Genomic DNA, 21,297 nt, shown 5'->3' on the forward strand with positions numbered 1-21,297 from the left:
GGGCGTGTGTGTGTGTTGAGGTTTATCTGTTTGTGCGTGTGTTGGGGTGTGTGTGTGCGCGTTGGGGCGTGTGTGCGCGTTGGGGCGTGTGTGCCCGTTGGGGCGTATGTGCGCGTTGGGGCGTGTGCGCGCGTTGGGGCGTGTGTGCGCGTTGGGCGTGTGTGTGTGCGTTGCGGCGAGTGTGTGCGTTGGGGCGAGTGTGTGCGTTGGGGCGAGTGTGTGCGTTGGGGCGCGTGTGTGCGTTGGGGTGTGTGTGTGTGTTGGGGCGTGTGCGTGTGTTGGGGCGTGTGCGTGTGTTGGGGCGCGTGCGTGTGTTGGGGCGTGTGCGTGTGCGTGTGTTGAGGTTTATCTGTTTGTGCATGTGTTGGGGCGTGTGCGTGTGTTGAGGTTTATCTGTTTGTGCGTGTGTTGGGGCGCGTGCGTGTGCTGGGGCGTGTGCGCGTGTGTTGGGGCGTGTGCGCGTGTGTTGGGGTGTGTGCGTGTGCGTGTGTGTTGGGGCGTGTGTGTGTGTTGGGGCGTGTGTGTGTGTTGGGGCGTGTGTGTGTTTGTTGGGGCGTGTGTGTGTGTGTGTGTTGGGGCGTGTGTGTGTGTGTGTGTGTGTGTTGGGGCGTGTGTGTGTGTGTGTTGGGGCGTGTGTGTGTGTGTGTTGGGGTTGTGTGTGTGTGTGTTGGGGTTGTGTGTGTGTGTGTGTTGGGGTTGTGTGTGTGTGTGTGTTGGGGTTGTGTGTGTGTGTGTTGGGGTTGTGTGTGTGTGTGTTGGGGTTGTGTGTGTGTGTGTGTTGGGGTTGTGTGTGTGTGTGTTGGGGTTGTGTGTGTGTGTGTGTTGGGGTTGTGTGTGTGTGTGTGTTGGGGTTGTGTGTGTGTGTGTGTTGGGGTTGTGTGTGTGTGTGTTGGGGTTGTGTGTGTGTGTGTTGGGGTTGTGTGTGTGTGTGTGTTGGGGTTGTGTGTGTGTGTGTTGGGGCGTGTGTGTGTGTGTGTGTGTGTGTTGGGGCGTGTGTGTGTGTGTGTTGGGGCGTGTGTGTGTGTGTGTTGGGGTTGTGTGTGTGTGTGTTGGGGTTGTGTGTGTGTGTGTGTTGGGGTTGTGTGTGTGTGTGTGTTGGGGTTGTGTGTGTGTGTGTTGGGGTTGTGTGTGTGTGTGTTGGGGTTGTGTGTGTGTGTGTGTTGGGGTTGTGTGTGTGTGTGTTGGGGTTGTGTGTGTGTGTGTGTTGGGGTTGTGTGTGTGTGTGTGTTGGGGTTGTGTGTGTGTGTGTGTTGGGGTTGTGTGTGTGCTGGGGTTGTGTGTGTGTGTGTGTTGGGGTTGTGTGTGTGTGTGTGTGTGTGTGTGTGTTGGGGTTGTGTGTGTGTGTGTTGGGATTGTGTGTGTGTGTGTGTGTTGGGGTTGTGTGTGTGTGTTGGGGTTGTGTGTGTGTTGGGGTTGGGGTTGTGTGTGTGTGTGTGTGTTGGGGTTGTGTGTGTGTATGTTGGGGTTGTGTGTGCGTGTGTGTTGGGGTTGTGTGTGCGTGTGTGTTTGGGTTGTGTGTGCGTGTGTGTTGGGGTTGTGTGTGTGTGTGTGTTGGGGTTATGTGTGCGTGTGTGTTGGGGTTGTGTGTGCGTGTGTGTTGGGGTTGTGTGTGCGTGTGTGTTGGGGTTGTGTGTGCGTGTGTGTTGGGGTTGTGTGTGCGTGTGTGTTGGGGTTGTGTGTGCGTGTGTGTTGGGGTTGTGTGTGCGTGTGTGTGTGTGTTGGGGTTGTGTGTGCGTGTGTTGGGGTCTGCGTGTTGGGGTCTGTGTGTTGGGGTCTGTGTGTTGGGGTCTGTGTGTTGGGAGGTGTATTTTAGGGTCTGTGTGCGTGTGTGAGCACGCTTATATCGCCTTCTGATGCTGCCAGCTAAACATGGGGCAAAGAGGAATCAGCAGAAAACCAACATTGGACAGCCAGTGACTCCAATAATCTTTATCATGGGTACCCTGCATCCACTTCCCCAATTGCCAGTGAACAATTAATGGTTTGTGAAGCAAAAGAAATGGATGTTGCAATTTCTGTAGTTGCTAAATTTGATATCAAACTCCACCCACCACAACATCAAAACATTACCTAAAATGGCCAATGATCCATTGACTGAAACTCCCAAGTTGATGATTACTCACAAACATCACAGTCCCCTGCTCTCTGCTCGTGGCCCCACCCTACTCCCCACATACAATACAATCTGTCAGGTTACTGTGTCAGGGACGAACCAGTTGCCTGCTGATCGCACACTGTTTTCTGACCGAGTCGTTGCTGTTAAGCTGTTACAGTAACAGAGCTAAGGTCAGTTTTCTCAGCCGGCATTAATGGTTAATCATGCTTTCAAGCCAATGCTTCCTTTGTGCGGTTGGTGTTCAGGAATTTTTTCCCTGTCAATGGGCAGAGAATAGCTCCCATAGGGATCAGGCCAGAGTGTGCTCCACTGCCAAGTAGATAGAGGCAGATCATGGAAAAAATTACTTTTAAAATTTAAAATGAAGGGGCGGAGGTTTAGTCCATCCCAGTTTTTTAACGTTGTGTTTGGGCAGTAGAGGTGATAGAAGGTTATTTCAGCCTTGATATCCCGTTTGCTATGGTGCAGCTCATAGAACCAACTATTCTCGAGCACCTCGCCCTAGTGACCATTCTTCACTTTTAGTCCAGACACCTAGGTCAACCACCTGTTCAACAATAAAGTCCATCTCACGTACCAGCCTGGTCCTTCCTGACCCCAGCATCCACATGGATACACTTTCCACTGAGCTGACCATACCATTGCACTCTCACCTCAAGGCACATTATTGGACTGAAGCAAATAACCTCGCCTAACATTCCAGAGCAGTGCAGAGGGATCACTGCACTGTCAAAGGGTCAGTACTGAGGGAGCGCCACATTGTCAGAGGGTCAGTACTGAGGGATCGCCGCACTGTCCGAGGGGCATCTTTTGGATCAGACATTAAACGAAGATACTGCCATCTATTCAGGCAGATGTAACAAATACCTCCTGTACAAACTGAAAAAGAGCAGAGGGTTTCTCCCAGTATCAGGGTCTATGCTTATTGCTTCACCAACAGCACCATGAGAAATTAATTGATCTTGTGTTTCACTATTTTAATGCAATATATCACGGTCCACACAATGACCTCCACATCTGCCTATATAAGGACAGTCACTGCCCTCCAAAGCAATTAATTTTGATGAAGCAGAGGAGGGGATTTGAGAGATAGGAGAAAGCTCTTGAAATATAAACATCTGAAGGAGAGACGGAATGAACAGATACAGTGAAGAATCCCGCTCGCGCTCAAATCACCACAGAAAACTTTGCCAGGCCTCTTGTGGCACAACGACAACAGCTCTTCCAGTGACACCAAGTAACATTGACTTTTCTTTCAAACATTTGTCTAATTTAACAGTTGCTTGGAGACAGCGTGCAAGCACTTGGCATTGCAAAATTCCAACAGCTTCGCATTCACTGACTCCGATCAGATATGATACTGCAGTTCCAATTAGCCATATGTACCCAGTTACAGCTCTGGAGAACAAGCTTCACATTAGCACGGCCATCCATGGGGTCTCAATAGGGAACACAAACCTCAGCGGGTCATAGAGCTCGCGAGTTTACAGCAAAACATTCGCATCAGCCCCAACACCACCGAAATGATCTTACTGGAATAGGAGCAGACATTATTCGGAGTTGTTTTCCGCCTACAATCTGCTGCCTCAAAAGCCAACATTTCTCCTGGTGTCTGAGCCAAAGGCACCAAAAGACGTACATCAACTGGTCAATCATTTCATTCATATTTTGGGGATCTTGCTATGTGCCAAATGGCTGCCTGCAGCAGATTTCAAAGTAGTTCAGTGCCTGTAAAGTGCTTTGGGACAAAGTGGCGTATAACCATGCCTCCACCCAGTGCAAGGGGCCACCATTGTTTCTGGGATAATTCCTCATATCCTTACTGAGAATCCGGTCTCTGGATTTCAGAGCCAGCAATCTTGAGAGAAGACAAGAGATAAGCTTTTTTGCTGAAATACTGTCACTGATGAAGGTATCCTTCTTTATCACATCCTGGTTCTTACACTGACAGTCTGAATATATTAGCACAAACTCCACTGGGCTGCAGGTCAGAAATGCTAAAGGGGTGACACTCATTAAGCAGCTCCTTTATTTAAATGCATTCACAAATAATCACATCAAGCCAAATGCAGGATGTGGTATATTTACCTCAGCGTGAACCCAGTCACAACACAAACTCCAAGGAACCAGTTTTGAGAGCGCAGCTGATCATCAGTACACGTTTATTCTGAACTAATATCATTTTAAATGGATGGGAGGAAGAGGGTTAATAAGAAGTAGGAACGTTGAAGGCTTAATCCCTGGCTGAGGCTGCATTGGCCAATTTCAGCCCCGGTACACAATGGGCTTCAGCTTCCCAGAGCTTGGGAAAGGGAGATAGAATACTTGGGATTCCCAGTCCTGATCAAAAACGAGTAACACTACCTAAAAGTAAGTGAGCACGGACATCAGGCATAACCGGATATACATCAGCTTCGGATGCGATAGCCTCTCATATTCAACTTCCCAGGTCCACCATCAAGACTGGCCATTTACAGAATCATAGAATCTTTATGGCACAAGAGGCCATTCGGTGCATTGTGTCTGTGCTGGCTCTCTTAAGGAACAATTTTCACCTACTGCCACTCCCCCCCAACCTCTCTCCACATCCCTGCACATTCCTCCTCTTTGGATAATTGGAAAATGTAGAACGATTTACAGCACAGAAGAAGGCCACTCTGCCCATTGTGTCTGTGCTGGCTGAGAAACGAGCCACCCAGCTTAATCCCATTTTCCAGCATTTGATCTGTAGCCCTGCAGGTTACGGCACTGGAGGTGCATATTCAGACACATTTTAGAGGAGCTGAGGGTTTCTGCCTCTACTACCTTTTCAGGCAATGAGTTTCAGATCCCCACAACCCTCTGGTTGAAAAAGTTTTTCCTCATCTCCCCTCAAATCCTTCTACCAATCACTTTAAATCTATGCCCCTAGTCACTGACCTCTCTGCTAAGGGAAATAGATCCTTCCCATCCACTCCATCCAGGCCCCTCACAATTTTGTGCACAGCAATCGAGTCTCTACTCAGCCTCCTCCATTCCAAGGAGAACAATCCCAGCCTATCCAATCTTTCCTCATCGCTGCAATTTTCCAATCCTGCAACATCCTCGTAAATCTCCTTTGTACCCTCTCTAGTGCATATCCATTTGCCTTCTCGACCACCTTATCTACCTGTCCTGATAGCTTCAAGAATCTGTGGACATTCACCCCTAGATCCCTCACTTCCTCTACACCTCTCAGTATCCTCCATTTTATTGTGTATTCCCTTGCCTTGTTTGACCTTCCCAAATGCATCACCTCACAATTCTCTGGGCTGAACTCCATTTGTCACTTTTCTGCCCACCTGACCAGTCCATCGATCTCTTCCTGCAGTCGACAGCGATCCTCACTATCAACCAAGCGGCCGATTTTTGTATCGTCCGCAAACTTCTTGATTATGCCCCCCCAACACTTAAGTCCAAAGGTGAGTTAGAAGGTGGTTGTTCTCTGTGGAATCCACAACTCGAGAGTCAGCACCTCAGACAGGTGGGGAGGAAAACAACACATTCGTGATTTAAACCAACCCAGGGTCAGGTGCACAAAATACAGGCCATTCTCAAAAGGAGGGATGCAGCACGAACCCTCTCGTTCAGCGTGTGACTGGCAGATCTGCCAAGTGGGCTTGCTGTACAGCTGGTGCACTGATTATTAGTTGTGTCCCTAATTAACCCTCATTAAAGCAGCTCAAGGGTCCTCTGAAAAAGGAAGTCATTAAGTATTATAATTAGGCATCTCCAAACAGTAAACTCGTAAAGTCTTGACATAAGAGAGAAAGAGAAACGTGACCTCAAAATCCCCACCACTAAACAAAACCACCAACTCCTTAATGCAAAGTGTCCCAAAATAATTACCAGCACTGAACTTCCTTTTAAATTATGAATCTTGTCACATTAGGTCTTTGTATTCAGAGCGAGGGGGTAGAGGAGACAGTGATCCTGCTCCAGATCGCTATCCACTACCTCACTGGAGAATGTAACTCTTTCGAGTTATCAACAGTCACAGATTGCAACTCTTTCGAGTACAATCACAGTTCTTGGTTTCCGGGAGTGGGACATGAACCCACAACCCTCTGATTCAAAGGCGAGGGTGCTATGGACTGAGCCACAGCTGACACCTCCACTGGAGAATGTAAGTGTAGCAGTTGGGTGAAACCAAGATCAGGCTAGGCGGTGATGCCACCCGTTACACAATCAAACACCCTGTTGACACTCACTCTATGGTTATGTAGGTGTAAAGTGGACAATTGGTTGGGATATGGGAGAGGCATTGCCTCAGCAGGAATCAACGCCTTCAGAAGGAAAGGGCAAGAGGCAATGGAACAAGACACCCTCCGGCTCTTCCCTACCCTCAAAAAAAAAATCAAAACATCCAGACAGCGATCTTATTGAATTTTGGAAAGCAAATGTTTACCATGACCAGTCAATGCCCAGTGGGCGATGAGCCCCAGAATCAGGGGGGGGTTGAATTTTGCCACGTTGGCGTGTGCGCCAGCAATTTCACACTGGAGTGCGACGTTTGGCTGCACAAAGTTTTGATGATTTTTCGGGAGGTGGCATCTCAAGCATGACTGCTCCCCGCCCAGAATCGGCAGGAAGCCCATTAAGCAGCCAATCTCGGGGGTATTTTGCCACATGTGCAATGTTGTCAATGGTGCACGGGGCTGTGTCAGGAGACAGGAGAATGAAGTGGCATTGCCATTGCAGCGCCATTTCGTTTGAGGGCTTGAAATTATTTTGAGGGCTTTAAGTTGTTTGCTGGCAGCAACTCACAAAGGGGATGTATCCTTAGGCAGCAAGCATCCCCGTGCAGCTACTTCTGGTAATGTTTTCCCTGCTGCAATGGGGGGCTGCTACCCTCCCACTGAAGATGCCTCCTTGGCACCGCTGCTGCTCCTGATGGCCAGGGATCACCCACACCGCGAGGGCGGCTGGCGATCTCACCCAGCCGGTTATGTTAAACGGACCTTCCAACACTGGAGCCCGGCCACTGCCCCTTATTGGATGGGACTCTCAGAGGCGGCTTCTTGATTGGCTGCCTTCGGGGCTTTCACGTCTGCCACATTGCTAAGGCCACGTTAGGGTTCCCGACCGTGAATTCATCAAGTTGTTGGGATCGTGACCCACCAGGAAAATTCAGCCCAGTGTGTTTGTCCCTGATTACTGATGTGTTGGTTATGAATACACAGACTGTGGGCAGGACTCTGTTGGGGCAACATCTCCAGAAAACTTCGCGGCAAAAATGATTGCATTAAAGCATGAAAGGAACATTGGTTGCAGGGCATGAGTGCATGGATAGCTCCGTTTCCAGCAATCTGGATTTTGGGAGTTAAACTTCAGGTGCACTGGACAAAGGAAGAAAACAAAATAATCCAAAGGGTTACAATTAATTTTTTACTCAGGGCACAATTCCATCTCTCTTTGTCATGTGTTGGGGCAGGTCAGACCAGCATTCTGATGCCAGATCTATCCTAGGGTTTAAGGAATTGGGTGTGGGATGGGGTGGGGTGGAAGAGCAGGGTTTGACCCTGTTCCAGATTTTCCCACCCACCCTGACATCCAATTTTGCCGATCCATCACTCCATCTCAGAGCGTGTCTATGTTCCAAAGCATTTCATCACCTTGGAGGGGGGGGGGAAATGGGATTAAATTATAAAACATGGATGGGGGGAATTTATGCAACCTCCCACCTGTGCAGTTAGTTCAATGAGGGAAATGATCTGAAGAACCTCCAAGGTATCAGCTTATGACCACTTCCAAAATCTCTATCTATCAGAAAACAAAAAGAATTGGCGCACAGATATCACAAACCTTTTTTTATGTATTTGCCGTGTCACTGCATAGGTCCGAACTAATCCTCACTCCACCACCATCACCAACCTCAATTAAACTCCAGTTCTGAAGCAGCCTCATACTGGACTAGAAACATTAACACTGTTTCTCTCTCCACAGATGCTGCAAGACCCAAGTATTTCCAACACATTCTGTTTTTATTTCGGATCTCCAGCATCCACAGTATTTTGCTTTTACTCAATTACACTCCATTTGAGCCATTATTGGGATGATCCCTTCCATCCCCTCCCAGTCCATTCACTGTTTATATGGTGGGCGTGTTGGAGTAACATGTGAACGTGACTGTAAATAACAAATGGCGGAAAACGTCCCTGATGTAGCGTATAGCAAGTGTGGTACAGCAGCATCTAGCAAGTGCGGCACCGCAGCGTATAGCAGGTGCCAACATTTACAGGGGGATCTGGACAAGGGATTCAACATTTAGACAAAAGGTGGAAAAGCAATAGCTGCGTCATGGAACATTGGTGACCTGTTCAACTGTAGAGGCAACACTTCCCAATTCTAATCCTGTTCTTATCTGAACTCAAGATACACACTTTCCAGTTGAAGTCATTGGATCATAACTGATGGTTGTCAGAGTGAAGACACAGTTACTCTCTTACTGTACTTTTAGTCCAGCTACAGTTAAACTACCCGAGACTTTGAAATATGTCCCAGTTCCAGACTAATCAGCACTCGCAAATTGGCTTAGCTGCCTCGCAGCTAACTGCAGTGCCCTGCTTTTTCCCTCTTGATGCTTTTTCCCTCATTGTGAAGATAAAGCACAAATAAATGTAGGAAAGGACAGAACCAGTTCCTTCATCACTCACACAACCGCAGCTTCCTCAAAAGTTATTTTCTTAAAATATCTCAGGTTCTTTTGCTTCATTGCATCAAATACTGGAGCTCACAGCTGCTGGAGAACCATTAGTCCTTAATCTCTTCAGTCTCAGACTTTAACTCTCAGGGCAAGGGAGAGAGGCAGCTGAGGACAACTCTTGCCAGTCCAGTTTGTGGTCATTCAAGACAAAACTAGGTTGGAAGACCCCAGGTCCCTGATCTATGCCAAGTGAACTGATCACAGTTAGAACATTAGCCGAAGTTGTCAACAGACATCACTGGGCCAGAAGGATTGTGGGTTGGTGGAATTTTAAAAAAAATCAGTCAAGGCTCCCACCTCCAATTGTCAGATACTTTTTACATGTGGACTTCAGGTGAGGACAGCCAACTATCTCTTATTGGGATGTGAACAGCACTGAGAAGACTGGAGTGTAGGAGTAACATTCCTTCACTGATGGACACTAGTGACCCAGACAGTTTACTACAACTACCAACAGCTTTCAGGGGCACTGTTCTGGTACCAACCTGTAAACTCATGGATATTTTTAAAATTTGATTTCACGACTTATCATGAAGGGAATTGAATTCTGACCTGGTCCAGTAATGTTAACTGTGACTTGACCGAAATACCCTGATGGGCTAAGAGCTGAACAGATTACCAACACTCATCTTCTGAGGCAAGGTGCCCACAGTGAGCTGTTGCCTGCAAGGTTTATATCAGAACAAGGAATCCACATTTTCAGGACAGGGAAGAAAAATGAGAGGTAATAAATGAGGTCAGTTAAGAGCACACGCTTGTCTACCTCAAGACACCTCTCTTATATCCCAACCAAATTTGTGCTCCTCCCATCACCCTGAAACAGGTTCTACCTCACCTGCATGGTTGGTGAATGTGAACTTGGCATCACTCAACCATACTAAGAGATGTAAGGGTTCAATGAAAATTGGGGAAAAGATCGGAAAGGCAATCTACAGCAGGAAAGGCCTTAAACAGTTATAGCACTGTATCAATCAGAAAGAATCCCTTTTAAGTTTGGAGAGGATGCAGAGATACCTTATTCCCATTTTAATTACAAGTGACAGCAATTTATTTCATTCAATCTGGGCCATAACAGAACAGGAACCAGAAATCAATCATTAAACTCAATTAAATTTTAATCCTCTATGACTTTACTGAAATCTCAGAAGATCCACAGATACACAACAGGCCAGTGAGTGCTTTCTCAGGGCGTGGACTTGCAATCACAAAGATTATAATAATAACTTGCAGGCATACAATATATTTAATTCAACAAATAATTGAACATGGCGGAGCTAAGGAAGGTAACTGAAAGAAAAAGAGAGGTGTACATTTTTATAGCGCCTCTCACGTCCCCAGCACATCCCAAAGTGTTTTCTGTGCAAAGAAGTACTTTTGAAGTGTAGTCCCTGGTGTAATGCAGGAAAGAGAAGCCAATCTGCACACAGCAAATTTCACAAACAGCAGCATGATAATGATCAAACCATCTATTTAGTGATGTGGAATAGGGTAAAATATGGTCCTGGACACAGAACTCCCCTGTTCTTCTTCAAATAGTGCCACTGGATCTTTAACTTGCACTTGAGGGGCAGCCAGGGCCTCAGTTTAACATCTCATTCAAAAGACAGCACCTCTGATAGTGCTGCACTCCCTCTGTGCCGCAAGAGTGAAATAGCAGCAAAGTTCCCCACTCCACTCCTGATTAAGTAAACTCAATGCAGATCAGAAACCGAGACGAGGCTGCAGCATTCACTCTCGCTGAGCATTCGATGTTGGCACTCCCACCACAGTCAAACAGTAAAATACAGACAAGAACCTGTGTGACAGAATTCTCTGTCTTGGGCTCTAATATAGTGGGAGGCTTAACTTTGATCGTTTTCAAAGAAACATTTCCCTTTATATAAAACCCACGTTTCGAAAGCTTGACTTCAATGTAATCTATTATGGGAGAATGCACCCTCAGTACACAGATTGTTTCATGCGTGAAACAGTCCCTGTTGTTTTGGATTTATTTGATGATACAAGACCAGCTCTTTATTAATTTTATTTTTGTTATAAGGCAGGTTCTTTAGGCAGAAAACTGGAATAGCAAACAACATCAAGAAACTGATCACAAAACTAACTAGGCAACGAGCTCAACAGGGACACTGGCCTTGGTCCCCCTGGATTAGGGAAGGGAAAACAAACTTAACTTTGATCTCTGTTCAATGACCCATTAAGAAATTACAGGCATGTGGATTTTTTTTTCGTTCATTTGCAGGATGTGGGCTTCGCTGGCTAGGCCAGCATCCCTAATTGCCCTTGAGAAGGTGGTGGTGAGCTGCCTTCTTGAACCTCTACAGTCCATGTGGTGTAGGTATATCCACAGTGCTGTTAGGGAGGGAGTTCCAGGATTTTGACCCAGTGACAGTGAAGGAACAGCAATATATTTCTAAGTCAGGATGGTGAATGGCTTGGAGGGGAACTTCCAGATGGTGGTCTTCCCATCTGTCTGTTGCCCTTGTCCTTCTAGATGGTAGTGGTCGTGGGTTTGGAAGGTGCTGTCGAAGTAGCCTTGGTGAATTCCTGCAGTGCATCTTGTAGATGGTACACACTGCTTCCACTGTGCGTCGGTGGTGGAGGGAGTGAATGTTTGTGGATGAGGTGCCAATCAAGTGGGCTGTTTTGTACTGGATGGTGTCAAGCTGGAGTGTTGTCGGAGCTGCACTCATCCAGGCAAGTGGAGAGTATTCCATCGCACTCCTGACTTGTGCCTTGTAGATGGTGGACAGTGCTGTTGCTGGATATTGTCAAGGTCCATAGCCTTTGCAGTATCCAGTGCCTTCAGCTGTCTCTTGATATCAGATGGATTGAATTGAATTGGCTGAAGACTAGCATCGGTGACGCTGGGACCCTCAGGAGGAGGCCGAGATGGATCATCCACTCAGCACTTCTGGCTGAAGATTGTAGCAAAAGCTTCAGCCTTATCTTTTGCACTGCTGTGCTGGGCTCCCCCACCAATGAGGATGGGGATATTTGTGGAGTCTGCTCCTCCAGTGGCTTGTTTAATCGTCCGCCACCATTCATGACTGGATGTGACAGGACTGCAGAGCTTAGGTCTGATTCACTGGCTGTGGAATTGCTTGGCTCTATCACTTCCTGTTTATGCTGTTTGACAGGCAAGTAGTCCTGTTATAGCTTCACCCGCTTGACACCTCAACTTTAGATACACCTGGTGCTCGTCCTGGCATGCCCTCCTTCACTCTTCATTGAACCCCTGGGTTGATGGTAATGGTAGAGTGGGGGATATGCCAAGCCATGAGGTTACAGATTGTGGGTAAGTACAATTCTGCTGCTGCTGATGGACCACAGCGTCTCAGGGGTGCCCGGTTTTGAGTTGCTAGATCAGCTCTAAATCTTCATGTTTAGCACGGTGGTAGTGCCACATAACACGATGGAGGGTATCCTCAATTTGAAGACAGAACTTTGTCTCCACAAGGACTGAGTGGTGGTCACTCCTACCGATAGTATCATGGACAGATGGATCTGCGGCAGGGAGGTTGTTGAGGATGAGGTCAAGGTGTTTTTCCCTTTTGTTGGTTCCCTCACCACCTGCCCGAGACCCAAGGAAAACAGGACTAGCGGTTGGGGTCAAGCATACTGGGGCCACCAAGATGGGGTATCGAGTGATCGGCAATGTAGAATCATTCCCCAATAAGAGAATCAGGAGAACAGGAATAAAAATTGTGGATGGAAGGGGAGGGAGCCCGAGAGTGTCAAGAGAATGAGAGTTGCTTAAACTCCCTCACCTGTAGCTAGCAATTACCTAACGTGGTTGGTTAGTGGAACTAGAGATAGAAACATAGAAAACAGAAGCAGGAGTAGGTCATTCGGCCCTTCGAGCCTGCCCCGCTATTCAATATGATCATAGCTGATCCTCCACCTCCCGCTCTCTCCCCATACACCTTGACTTCTTTAGTGTCTAGAAACCTATCTATTTCCTTCTTTTTCCTGTTTAATACCATCCCCTACCTTACCACTACTGCTTGGAGGCCTATACACAACTCCCATTAATGTTTTCCGCCCCTTGTTGCTTCTTAGCTCCATCCAGGCTGATTCTACATCTAGGTTTTCCGAGCCAATATCCTCTCACTATTGCCCTGGTTTCATCTTTAACTAACAGCGCCACACCGCCTCCTTTTCCTTTTTGCCTGTCCTTCCAAAATATCGAGTACCCTTGGATATTCAGTTCCCAGTCTTGGTCACCCTGCAGCCATGTCTCTGTAATCGCAATCATATCATACCTGCTTACATCTATTTGTGCTGTTAATTCATCTACCTTATTGGTGAATGCTCCACGCATTCAGATACAGTGCCTTTAAACTTGTCTTTTTACACTTCTTTTTTTGTACTATGGTCCGATTTGCTGAGAGCCCCCATTTTCTCTGCCTTCCACGTTTGCTTTTTACTAGAATTCCCGATCACTATTGCTCTCCCACTTTTTTTTCTCCTCAGCCCCCACCTGTGCAGCTGAGCCACTTGTGGTGCCTTGCCCTTGGCTCTTGCTGCATTCCCCCAAGAAACCATCCTCCCCTAGCAGTATCCAAAACAGAAGATCTGTTAGAGAGCGAGATGGACCCAGAGGACTCCTGCACTACCTGCCTGGTGCCTTTACTGTCTGATGGTCATCTGTTCCCTTTCTGCCTGTGCGCTCTTCACCTGCGGTGTGACCACCTCACTGTACATGCTATCCACGAAGATCTCATCCCTGCGGATGCTCCACAGTGACTCCAGCCACTGCTCCAGATCAGAAATGTGGATTTCAAGTAACTGCAGCTGGAGACACTTCCTGCACACATGGTCACCAAGGACACTGGAAGTGTCCCTAACTTCCCACATTGCAAGGAAGAGCATTCCACATAACTGAGCTGCCCTGCCATTACTTACCCTTAAACTACTCCCTTTTCTTTTACTTCCTCTAGCTTAGAGAATATTAAGGACAGTAGAAATGCTCACCATGTCCTACTTACCAAGGCTGCTGCTCTTCTTTCTGAGGAAAGGTAGAAAATAAAAGGATCACCTCATTCCCTCTTCATCGAACTCCCTGACTCACCAAACTCCAGCTGAAGCACTCAAATGCAGCACTGTAGATGGCTTGCTTTTATGCTCCCTGAACCTAGCTTCTGAAAACCTGTTTAAGCCAGTTATCCAATTAGCTAGCTGCAAGCAGAGCCTTAATGTACCCTTTTAAAGCTGGACGAAAACTCACCTTCTCCCAACCCAAAGAGCATCTTTTAGTTAATTACTTAAATAAAGAGACTAGGCAGTACATAGAAATGAACCCTTAAAACTTTATCACTCACCAACTCCAAATGAAGCACTTAAATGCAGCCCAAAACAGCACTCCATCACAATCCACAGCAAATTTAAGATTGATGTCATTCAGTAATCAGTTAGCCAAAATACACATCTCTCATCTACACAAGACAACCATGAAGCAAAAGCAAAATACTGCAGATTCTGGAAATATGAAATAAAAACAGAAAATGCTGGAAAAACTCAGCAGGTCTGACAGCATCTGCGGAGAGAGAAACAGAGTTAACGTTTTGAGTCTCCACAACTCTTCTTCAGAGCTTCTTCTTCTTCTTCAGCTCTGAAGTCGTGTGGACTCAAAACGTTAACTCTGTTTCTCTCTCCACAGATGCCGTCAGACCTGCTGAGTTTTCCAGCATTTTATGTTTTTACAACCATGATGTACTTCTTTTTGCAAATTTTGCAAGGCAAAATTTTTCAACACTGAGGCCTTTCTCATTTCAGGAACCAAGTATCAAGCATTCCCAGGCTAAGAACAGCTAGACCACCCCAACAATAAGCCTTAACCCCAACTCAGCACTCCCCTTACCAGTGAGATCTCCGCCATTTCCCACATAAGCTGTCCCTGTGGCCATCCTGGAGAAAATTGTGAGGCAATCTATTTTATGTTTGCCTGGTAGAAATTGAATTAAGACTCATTTCACACAGGATGTGCCCAAGAGAGAAAAAACAATCATCCTCCCTCAGTCTAGGATTGATTTAAACCAGAGTTTCATGGATGAAAGGCGATTTTGCTAACCCACGGACTTAAGCACCCTTTAGTGATCATTAAAACTCTGTAACATATGACAGAATGTATTTGACATTCACATGTGTAGCAGGAAGAACAGATTACAGTCTATGCCTATTAATTCAAAGTCAGGTTTTCTGCTAAAATATTCACATTATCCAATAATTAAAGTAAATGAATTAATAGGAGACTGCACAGAAACGTTCAACGGTTGGTCCAAGATTGGACAATTTAACACAGCTTTGAGTACAACATTCGAAGCTCAATGAATTTACTGCACATACCAATTATCCCTGCAGTTTAATCCAAACAATGTTGGGAATATAAACATTAGCCCAACATTTAGATGCTGCTCTTATCCCTGTAGTGTACTATATTGGAAAGCGAGAACGCAAGAGAGAGCATGCACACATAACACACACACACAGACACTGCAGCCTTGCAATACCAAAGCACAGAAAGCATATGGACCAAACTAGAATTATTGGGCCTCAACTGAATTTTTTCTTGACTATTCTAAAGTTGGCCTCATGCCACTGGCAATATAATCCCTGGAATCAAGACACTTTACAGTTCAGAGGTAAGAACTGCCTTAGTAAGTCCAACTGGGGGGTGGTGTTGAATGTGAGTGGCCACGCAGGAGGTAGAAGTTACGACTGGTTGAGTTAGTTGAGCTGCCCTCAGTAAAAACAACAAACTGAAGCAAAATTTTTCATACAACTGGCTGCCTGCATTATTCTGGGCCTATCTATTTGTCTCCTGGCTCCATTTCCTGTGCTCACAACTGGCATTGCATGGTCCAGCATGCCTTATCACAGCAAGAATCCTCAACTTCTTACCAAAAGCAGCAAGCACAGCCCAATATATTCAGTGAGATCAATTGTGCTATATAATAATGGAATACCATGTGCTTAAGGACCATCTACACCTAGCCCAGTGTCAGTGTTGACATCTGAAAGAAATTTAACTCAATGCAAAAGGGAAACCTTTTACTGATCAGTTTGTTGCCTGTTAGAGACATAGCCTTATCAAAGTCTATTCCACAATCATACAGCATAAAAGGAAGCCATTTGGTCCATTGTGGCAATGTCAGCTCTTTGAAAGAGTTATCCAATTAGGCCCATTCTCCCCGTCTTGCTCCATAGTCTTGCAATTTTTTTTTCCCTTTCAAGTACTATTCAGTATCTACTTAGCAAAGTCTGTTTAATGTAAGTGCTAGAAATAGGTTGTGGAGAAGAAAGGAAGAGGTTAATTTCGACCTATGAAAGATTTCCAAACAAGCCTGGACAATTAGATACATGGGTTTGACCATTAAATCGTGGAACAGCTCCTGAGGTGAAGGGTAAAATAAAGTAACCTTGACGACTAGCAAATTTATTCGCTAACTAAGCAGAAATTTGGTACCATCGATGCAGTAAATATATTAAACTAAAGATAAGATGCCACAAAACCTTTTGGTAATAATTATCATTCATCAACCATCCTCTTCTCACGAGAGACAAGAGAGAGAAATCAAGGAATGATCTCTGGGGCAAATAAAATCACAAAGTGCTGGAAAAACTCAGAAGGTCTGGCAGCATCTGTGGAGAGAGAAACAGAGTTAACGTTTTGAATCTGTATGACTCTTCTACAGAGCTCTCATATTGGACTCGAAGCGTTAACTCCATTTCTCTTTCCACAGATGCTGCCAGACCTTCTGAGTTTTTCCAACACTTTCTGTTCTTATTTCAGATCCCCAGCATACGCAGTATTTTGCTTTTATTATCAAGGACTCTGGGGCTCTGTTGGTTCCAAGACAAGATATGGAGTCAAGTCAATCCTCTATGGTGGACTCCCTAATCTGGTAATTGAATCGGACAGTATCCCTAAACTGTTGGGTTAATAATGTTTATACTCCCGACATTATGTTTGGGCTAAACTGCAGGGATAATTGGTGTGTGCAGTAAATTCATTGAGCTCCAAATGCCGTACTCAAAGCTGTGTTAAATTGTCCAATCTTGGACTTGGTCTAACAGTCGAAAGTTTCTGTACAGTCATCTGTTAATTCAGTTAAATTAATTACTGGATAATGTAAACATTTTAGCAGAAAACCTGACTTTGAATTAACAGGCGTAGACTGTAATCTGTTTCTTCCTGTTACAAAATGTGAATGTCAAATACACTTTGTCAAAGATTAGAGAGTTTTACTGATTACAATTGTTGACAATTAACCACACAGCCATCCTACGTCACCTATTTATCTAAAAGGATAGACCGGTCACCAAGGCTGCGATTTCTCCTAGTCAGTTCTAGAAAAATCCCCCAATCAAATACCCCAATGGGGCAAAATGGCCCTAGCTGGATGTGTAGTCAGTGGTGGTGGGGAGGGGCAGTTTGAGGGAAGTGGTCAAGACCCTGGAAATCATTTTGCAGTCAAACATGGTTATGGAGGTTCCCTTCCATTTCGTTCCCAGTCTTTATCTCCAGTTTTTGTCTGAGAGTCTGTGTAGTTCCCAGACCATCAGCCATCCTTGGCCCCCATTCAACCCCCCAACCCTGGCCCCAACACTGTATGTAGTAGGAAGGTTGCTAGTGCTCTGTGCTGGTAAGCCACTTGGTTTTAGTTAGTTAAATGCCAGCAGTATCCCAGCACATACCTCAGGGTCTCTATAGCTTGGCTCTTCATTCTGTGGACTTGAGCGAGTGTCTCTACAGCACTTGATATCAGGTAAATACAAAGTGAGATGTTGTGGAGTTCTCTGAAGTTTAATTTAGGAAACTGGTAACAGGTTTCCACGCATTGGGGTATTGGGAATAAAACTCATTTGGGATTATTGGAATACAGTGAGCAATTAAACTATTGACGGACTTATTCTGTATCACTTCCTGTCTGAGATCCTGGAGTTTAGAGACTTCAGTACATTCACATAAACCCAACTCCAACAGTCCTAATTGTCAAAGGCTGTGACGTGATTTTTACAATGTACAGTGCAATATTACAGAAATACCTCGAGCAATACTGGCTCAAGGAAACTTGACTGTCCATACCCAAAGCACAGGCACAGATCAGGATTATTCAACATCTTAAACCAATTTCTTGTGATGTGTTTCAGATTTTATGTAATCCTTCAGAAAGCTGGATATTCACTTCTCTAGTCTTGTTCTGTACCCTGATCCTTGTGTTGTAGAGGGCGAGTTGTAGGTGGTGAGGAGTTCCAGACACGATGCATCAAACTGCATCCAGATAAAGCAAAACACTTAACCCTCCACCCCCCGAAGACAATGGAGGTGAAACTGGCCTTGTTCAGTAGCACAACATGATAAAGTAAATTGGCAGCACCTTTCTACACCCCACCCAATTCCAGTCTCCACCGACCAGCGGAGTGGAAATGGGCCGCCCATTTCCTATTGCTTCCCTTGTGCTACATCCAAGACCAATTTCACCCCCACTAACTCATGGGGTCCGAGTTCCACAATCACCAGTCACCCACCACCCTGCAGACACCTCCCCCTACCCACCTTTATCAGGAAAAGCCCAGGCAGCAAGCTGAACGGCTATTCCACTATCACTGGCATCACAGGGGGAATCTAATCCTACTTCCCCAACATCTGTCCACAGACTTTCCACCAAGTTGCTGGTGAATGAACAGGAAGGGATGCAGCAAGCGATTTACTGTCACTCTCTAGTTTATGGAGTGATGGGACACCTTCAGCTACTGCAATATCCCACCTGTTACCCTGGCTGGAGTCAGCCCAGGCTGAGGACTGCAGCGGACACCCTGCATATGGCTCAGTGCCATACACTGCCTTGATGGAAAGGAACGTTTCTAGGAGGAGGTGATGTCCTGTGCCCCACTGTCGGATGCTGGCCTTCTTGTATACTAAGAAAACATGTTGCTTTTGGCTGGAAGATGTAGCTGCAGTTACTTGACCCTTAAACCTACTGCTGCAAGTCCCAACAGTCTCTCTCTCTCTCTGTCTGTCGCCCTCACACCAAACCCAGCCTACCCACCCAAACCCATGCTGTAGCACACAAACGTCTCAAATCGATCGTATTTGGGCTGACTTGTTTTTTTCCAATCTCAAACTAATCGCTGCATTGGTGAATTGTAGGATAATCTGGGTGCTTGCCTGAGACAAACAACAGACAGGCATTGTCACACGTATTTCCCACCGTGTGAATCAGCAGTTTACAGAGGACAAACGCAAATTACTATGGGATCTTAACAATATGATTTGAAAATTAATTTCCCAGAGATTAATTTTTCAGCATTAAACGCAGGGTGGGTAATAGCATTCATTGCACGGTTAACCCTATAAGGAGGCTAGATTGCTGTCATTATTTTGCTGGGATTAAAACTCTACTGTACAGACAATGCTGCAATCTGAATGGAATAGGAACAGACATCAAACCTACCCTTGACTTGTGTGTCATACTCGGTAATAATCTCCTTGTCCTTCTTGAATTTAGCAGGCGATGTCATGACTGCTCGACTAGAAATTGTTTTTCTTCCACTAAAAAAAGAATTGCAGATGCAGTGATCAGACGCTAATCCTGTGGTTGGCAAATTTATTCTCTCCCCGCCTTTCACTCAATCAGTCCATAAGGAGGGTTAGTGCAAATCGAGTCCCCGCAGGAACTGAAATCAACACGGAAACTGACCATGGAGGGATTTTTTTTTATATATATATAGAAAGGCAAAAACAGAACGATAGATAAACAGCACTAAACTGCAGCGAATCCCCTCAAATCAGCGAAGGTCCTTCAAACCAGGCAGGGAGGGAGGGGATGGGTTAGAAAATAATTAAAAAGCCTTCAGCTGGTGGAGATCACAGGGAGAGAGTGGGGAGTGTGCGAGAATGTAGGGCAGCGTTTCTTTGTATCCCGGCTCAGCATACTGCAATCCTAGACCAGGAGAATTCCAATACACTCCATGTCAAACCACTCGGCTGATTCCTCTATATATATATATATTTTTTTTAAAAAAATGAATGGGTTTTGTTTTAAGAGAGAATCAGCGCTGGTAGTGAAAACCTGTAATTATTGCAGGGTTTTTTTTTTAAACAAACAAAAGTCCTGGTTGGTTGGTTGGTGGAGAGAGATGAGAATAACAGTGAAGTTTTTCTTAAGTTCCCTACAAAGAGGTGATCCAGAGAGCGTTCAGAGCAGAAAAAGGGGGTGGGGGGGGGCTGGGCGAATGAGCGAGCCCCCCGAAATGTTCCAGTTGCTGGTGAATTTCTATCTCGCCTGTAACAATCAGTGGAGCTGAAATGTATCCGGGGATGTAGCCAGAATGAAGCGGGTAGCAATTCACCCCAAACGTATCGCCTTCATCCTCTTTCTTTCTTTTAACAAGATGTTAAAATCTTTTACAGCAAAATGAACTCGCCTCTGATTTATAGGTTGTGTTGAGAAAGGAGAGAGGAGAGGAGGGGGGGTAGAAAATCTTCCCTGATTGAAGGAAACGCAAAGGTCCCTGACTCTCTCGAAATGACGAAATCTCCCAACAAAAGCAGTTTTATGAACACAATCTTTTCCCTTCAAATCGCTGGCTTCAGATTCATCTCCGCAGAAAACTCACGCCAAGACTTCCCGCTCCCAGCAAACTTCCACAAAACTGACATTTGTTTGTGTCCAAAAAGTTCAGGAACTTTTTTTTTAAAAAAAAATTGATTTCTGGTCTCGCTTCCCCCTTGATTTCCTCGATCATGTAATTTGCTCTCGCCTTCTTCAAAGGTTAATTTTCGCCTCTCGTTTCCCGTTCGCCTTCTCAACTCTGCTTCCCGCAGAGGTTTAAAGTTGCTTTGGGGGGTGGGGAGAGGGTTTTTTTTTTGGGGGGCCACTGCAACTTTAATTTGAACGAGAAGCTGCAGTTTTGGACAAGAGGCACCTCCATTCTCCCATTGGAGGTGGGAGAGCTGATCCTTAATATTTGCTGCAAAAAATATATACCTTCTTATGCAGTGAGCAGCGCTTCCTTCTGACTCGGAGTGGCACTGTAGCAATGGAAGCTACTGAAATGAATGGAGTGAAAATCCTTCACCCCTCCCCAAAAATGAGAGTGCCATTTCCTTTAATGTACTGATTAGTTACCAAAGCACCAACTCATTTGGGGGCTGTAGGCTTCATTTGCAGTTATTTATCTTTTTTTTTTTTGCCCCATTTGTGACTTACAAGAGAGAGAAGCACAAATTCGAGTGGCATGTATGCATGTCTGCCCTCCCTGAATGAAATGGGTCTTATTTTTAAGCTGGTGCATGATGTGAATTTCAGCTTTCTCTGCATTCAGTCCTCTGAAAACCCCAGGAAGAGTTCAACTTCTGCAACAGACTCCTCGACAGCAAACATTGCTTACATTCAAATGGCACTGTTAAGCTAAAAAATGTGTCCCAAAACGCTTCACAGGAACGTTATAA

General features: G+C 45.6%; 1 protein-coding gene across 1 annotated transcript in view; it reads right to left on the bottom strand.

Annotated features, from left to right (window-relative positions):
- srgap2 (SLIT-ROBO Rho GTPase activating protein 2) overlaps positions 1 to 19,636 on the bottom strand; it is a 224,019-nt gene extending 204,383 nt beyond the window's left edge. The window contains exon 1 of the mRNA XM_078546485.1: positions 19,298 to 19,636. Within this exon, the coding sequence (XP_078402611.1) occupies positions 19,298 to 19,364 (67 nt within the window). The 5' untranslated portion in view covers positions 19,365 to 19,636. The remainder of the gene's footprint in view (positions 1 to 19,297) is intronic.
- Positions 19,637 to 21,297: the final 1,661 nt, after the last annotated feature.

This window comes from Cetorhinus maximus, chromosome 8 (genome assembly GCF_964194155.1).
Source record: "Cetorhinus maximus chromosome 8, sCetMax3.hap1.1, whole genome shotgun sequence".
NCBI lineage: Eukaryota > Metazoa > Chordata > Chondrichthyes > Lamniformes > Cetorhinidae > Cetorhinus > Cetorhinus maximus.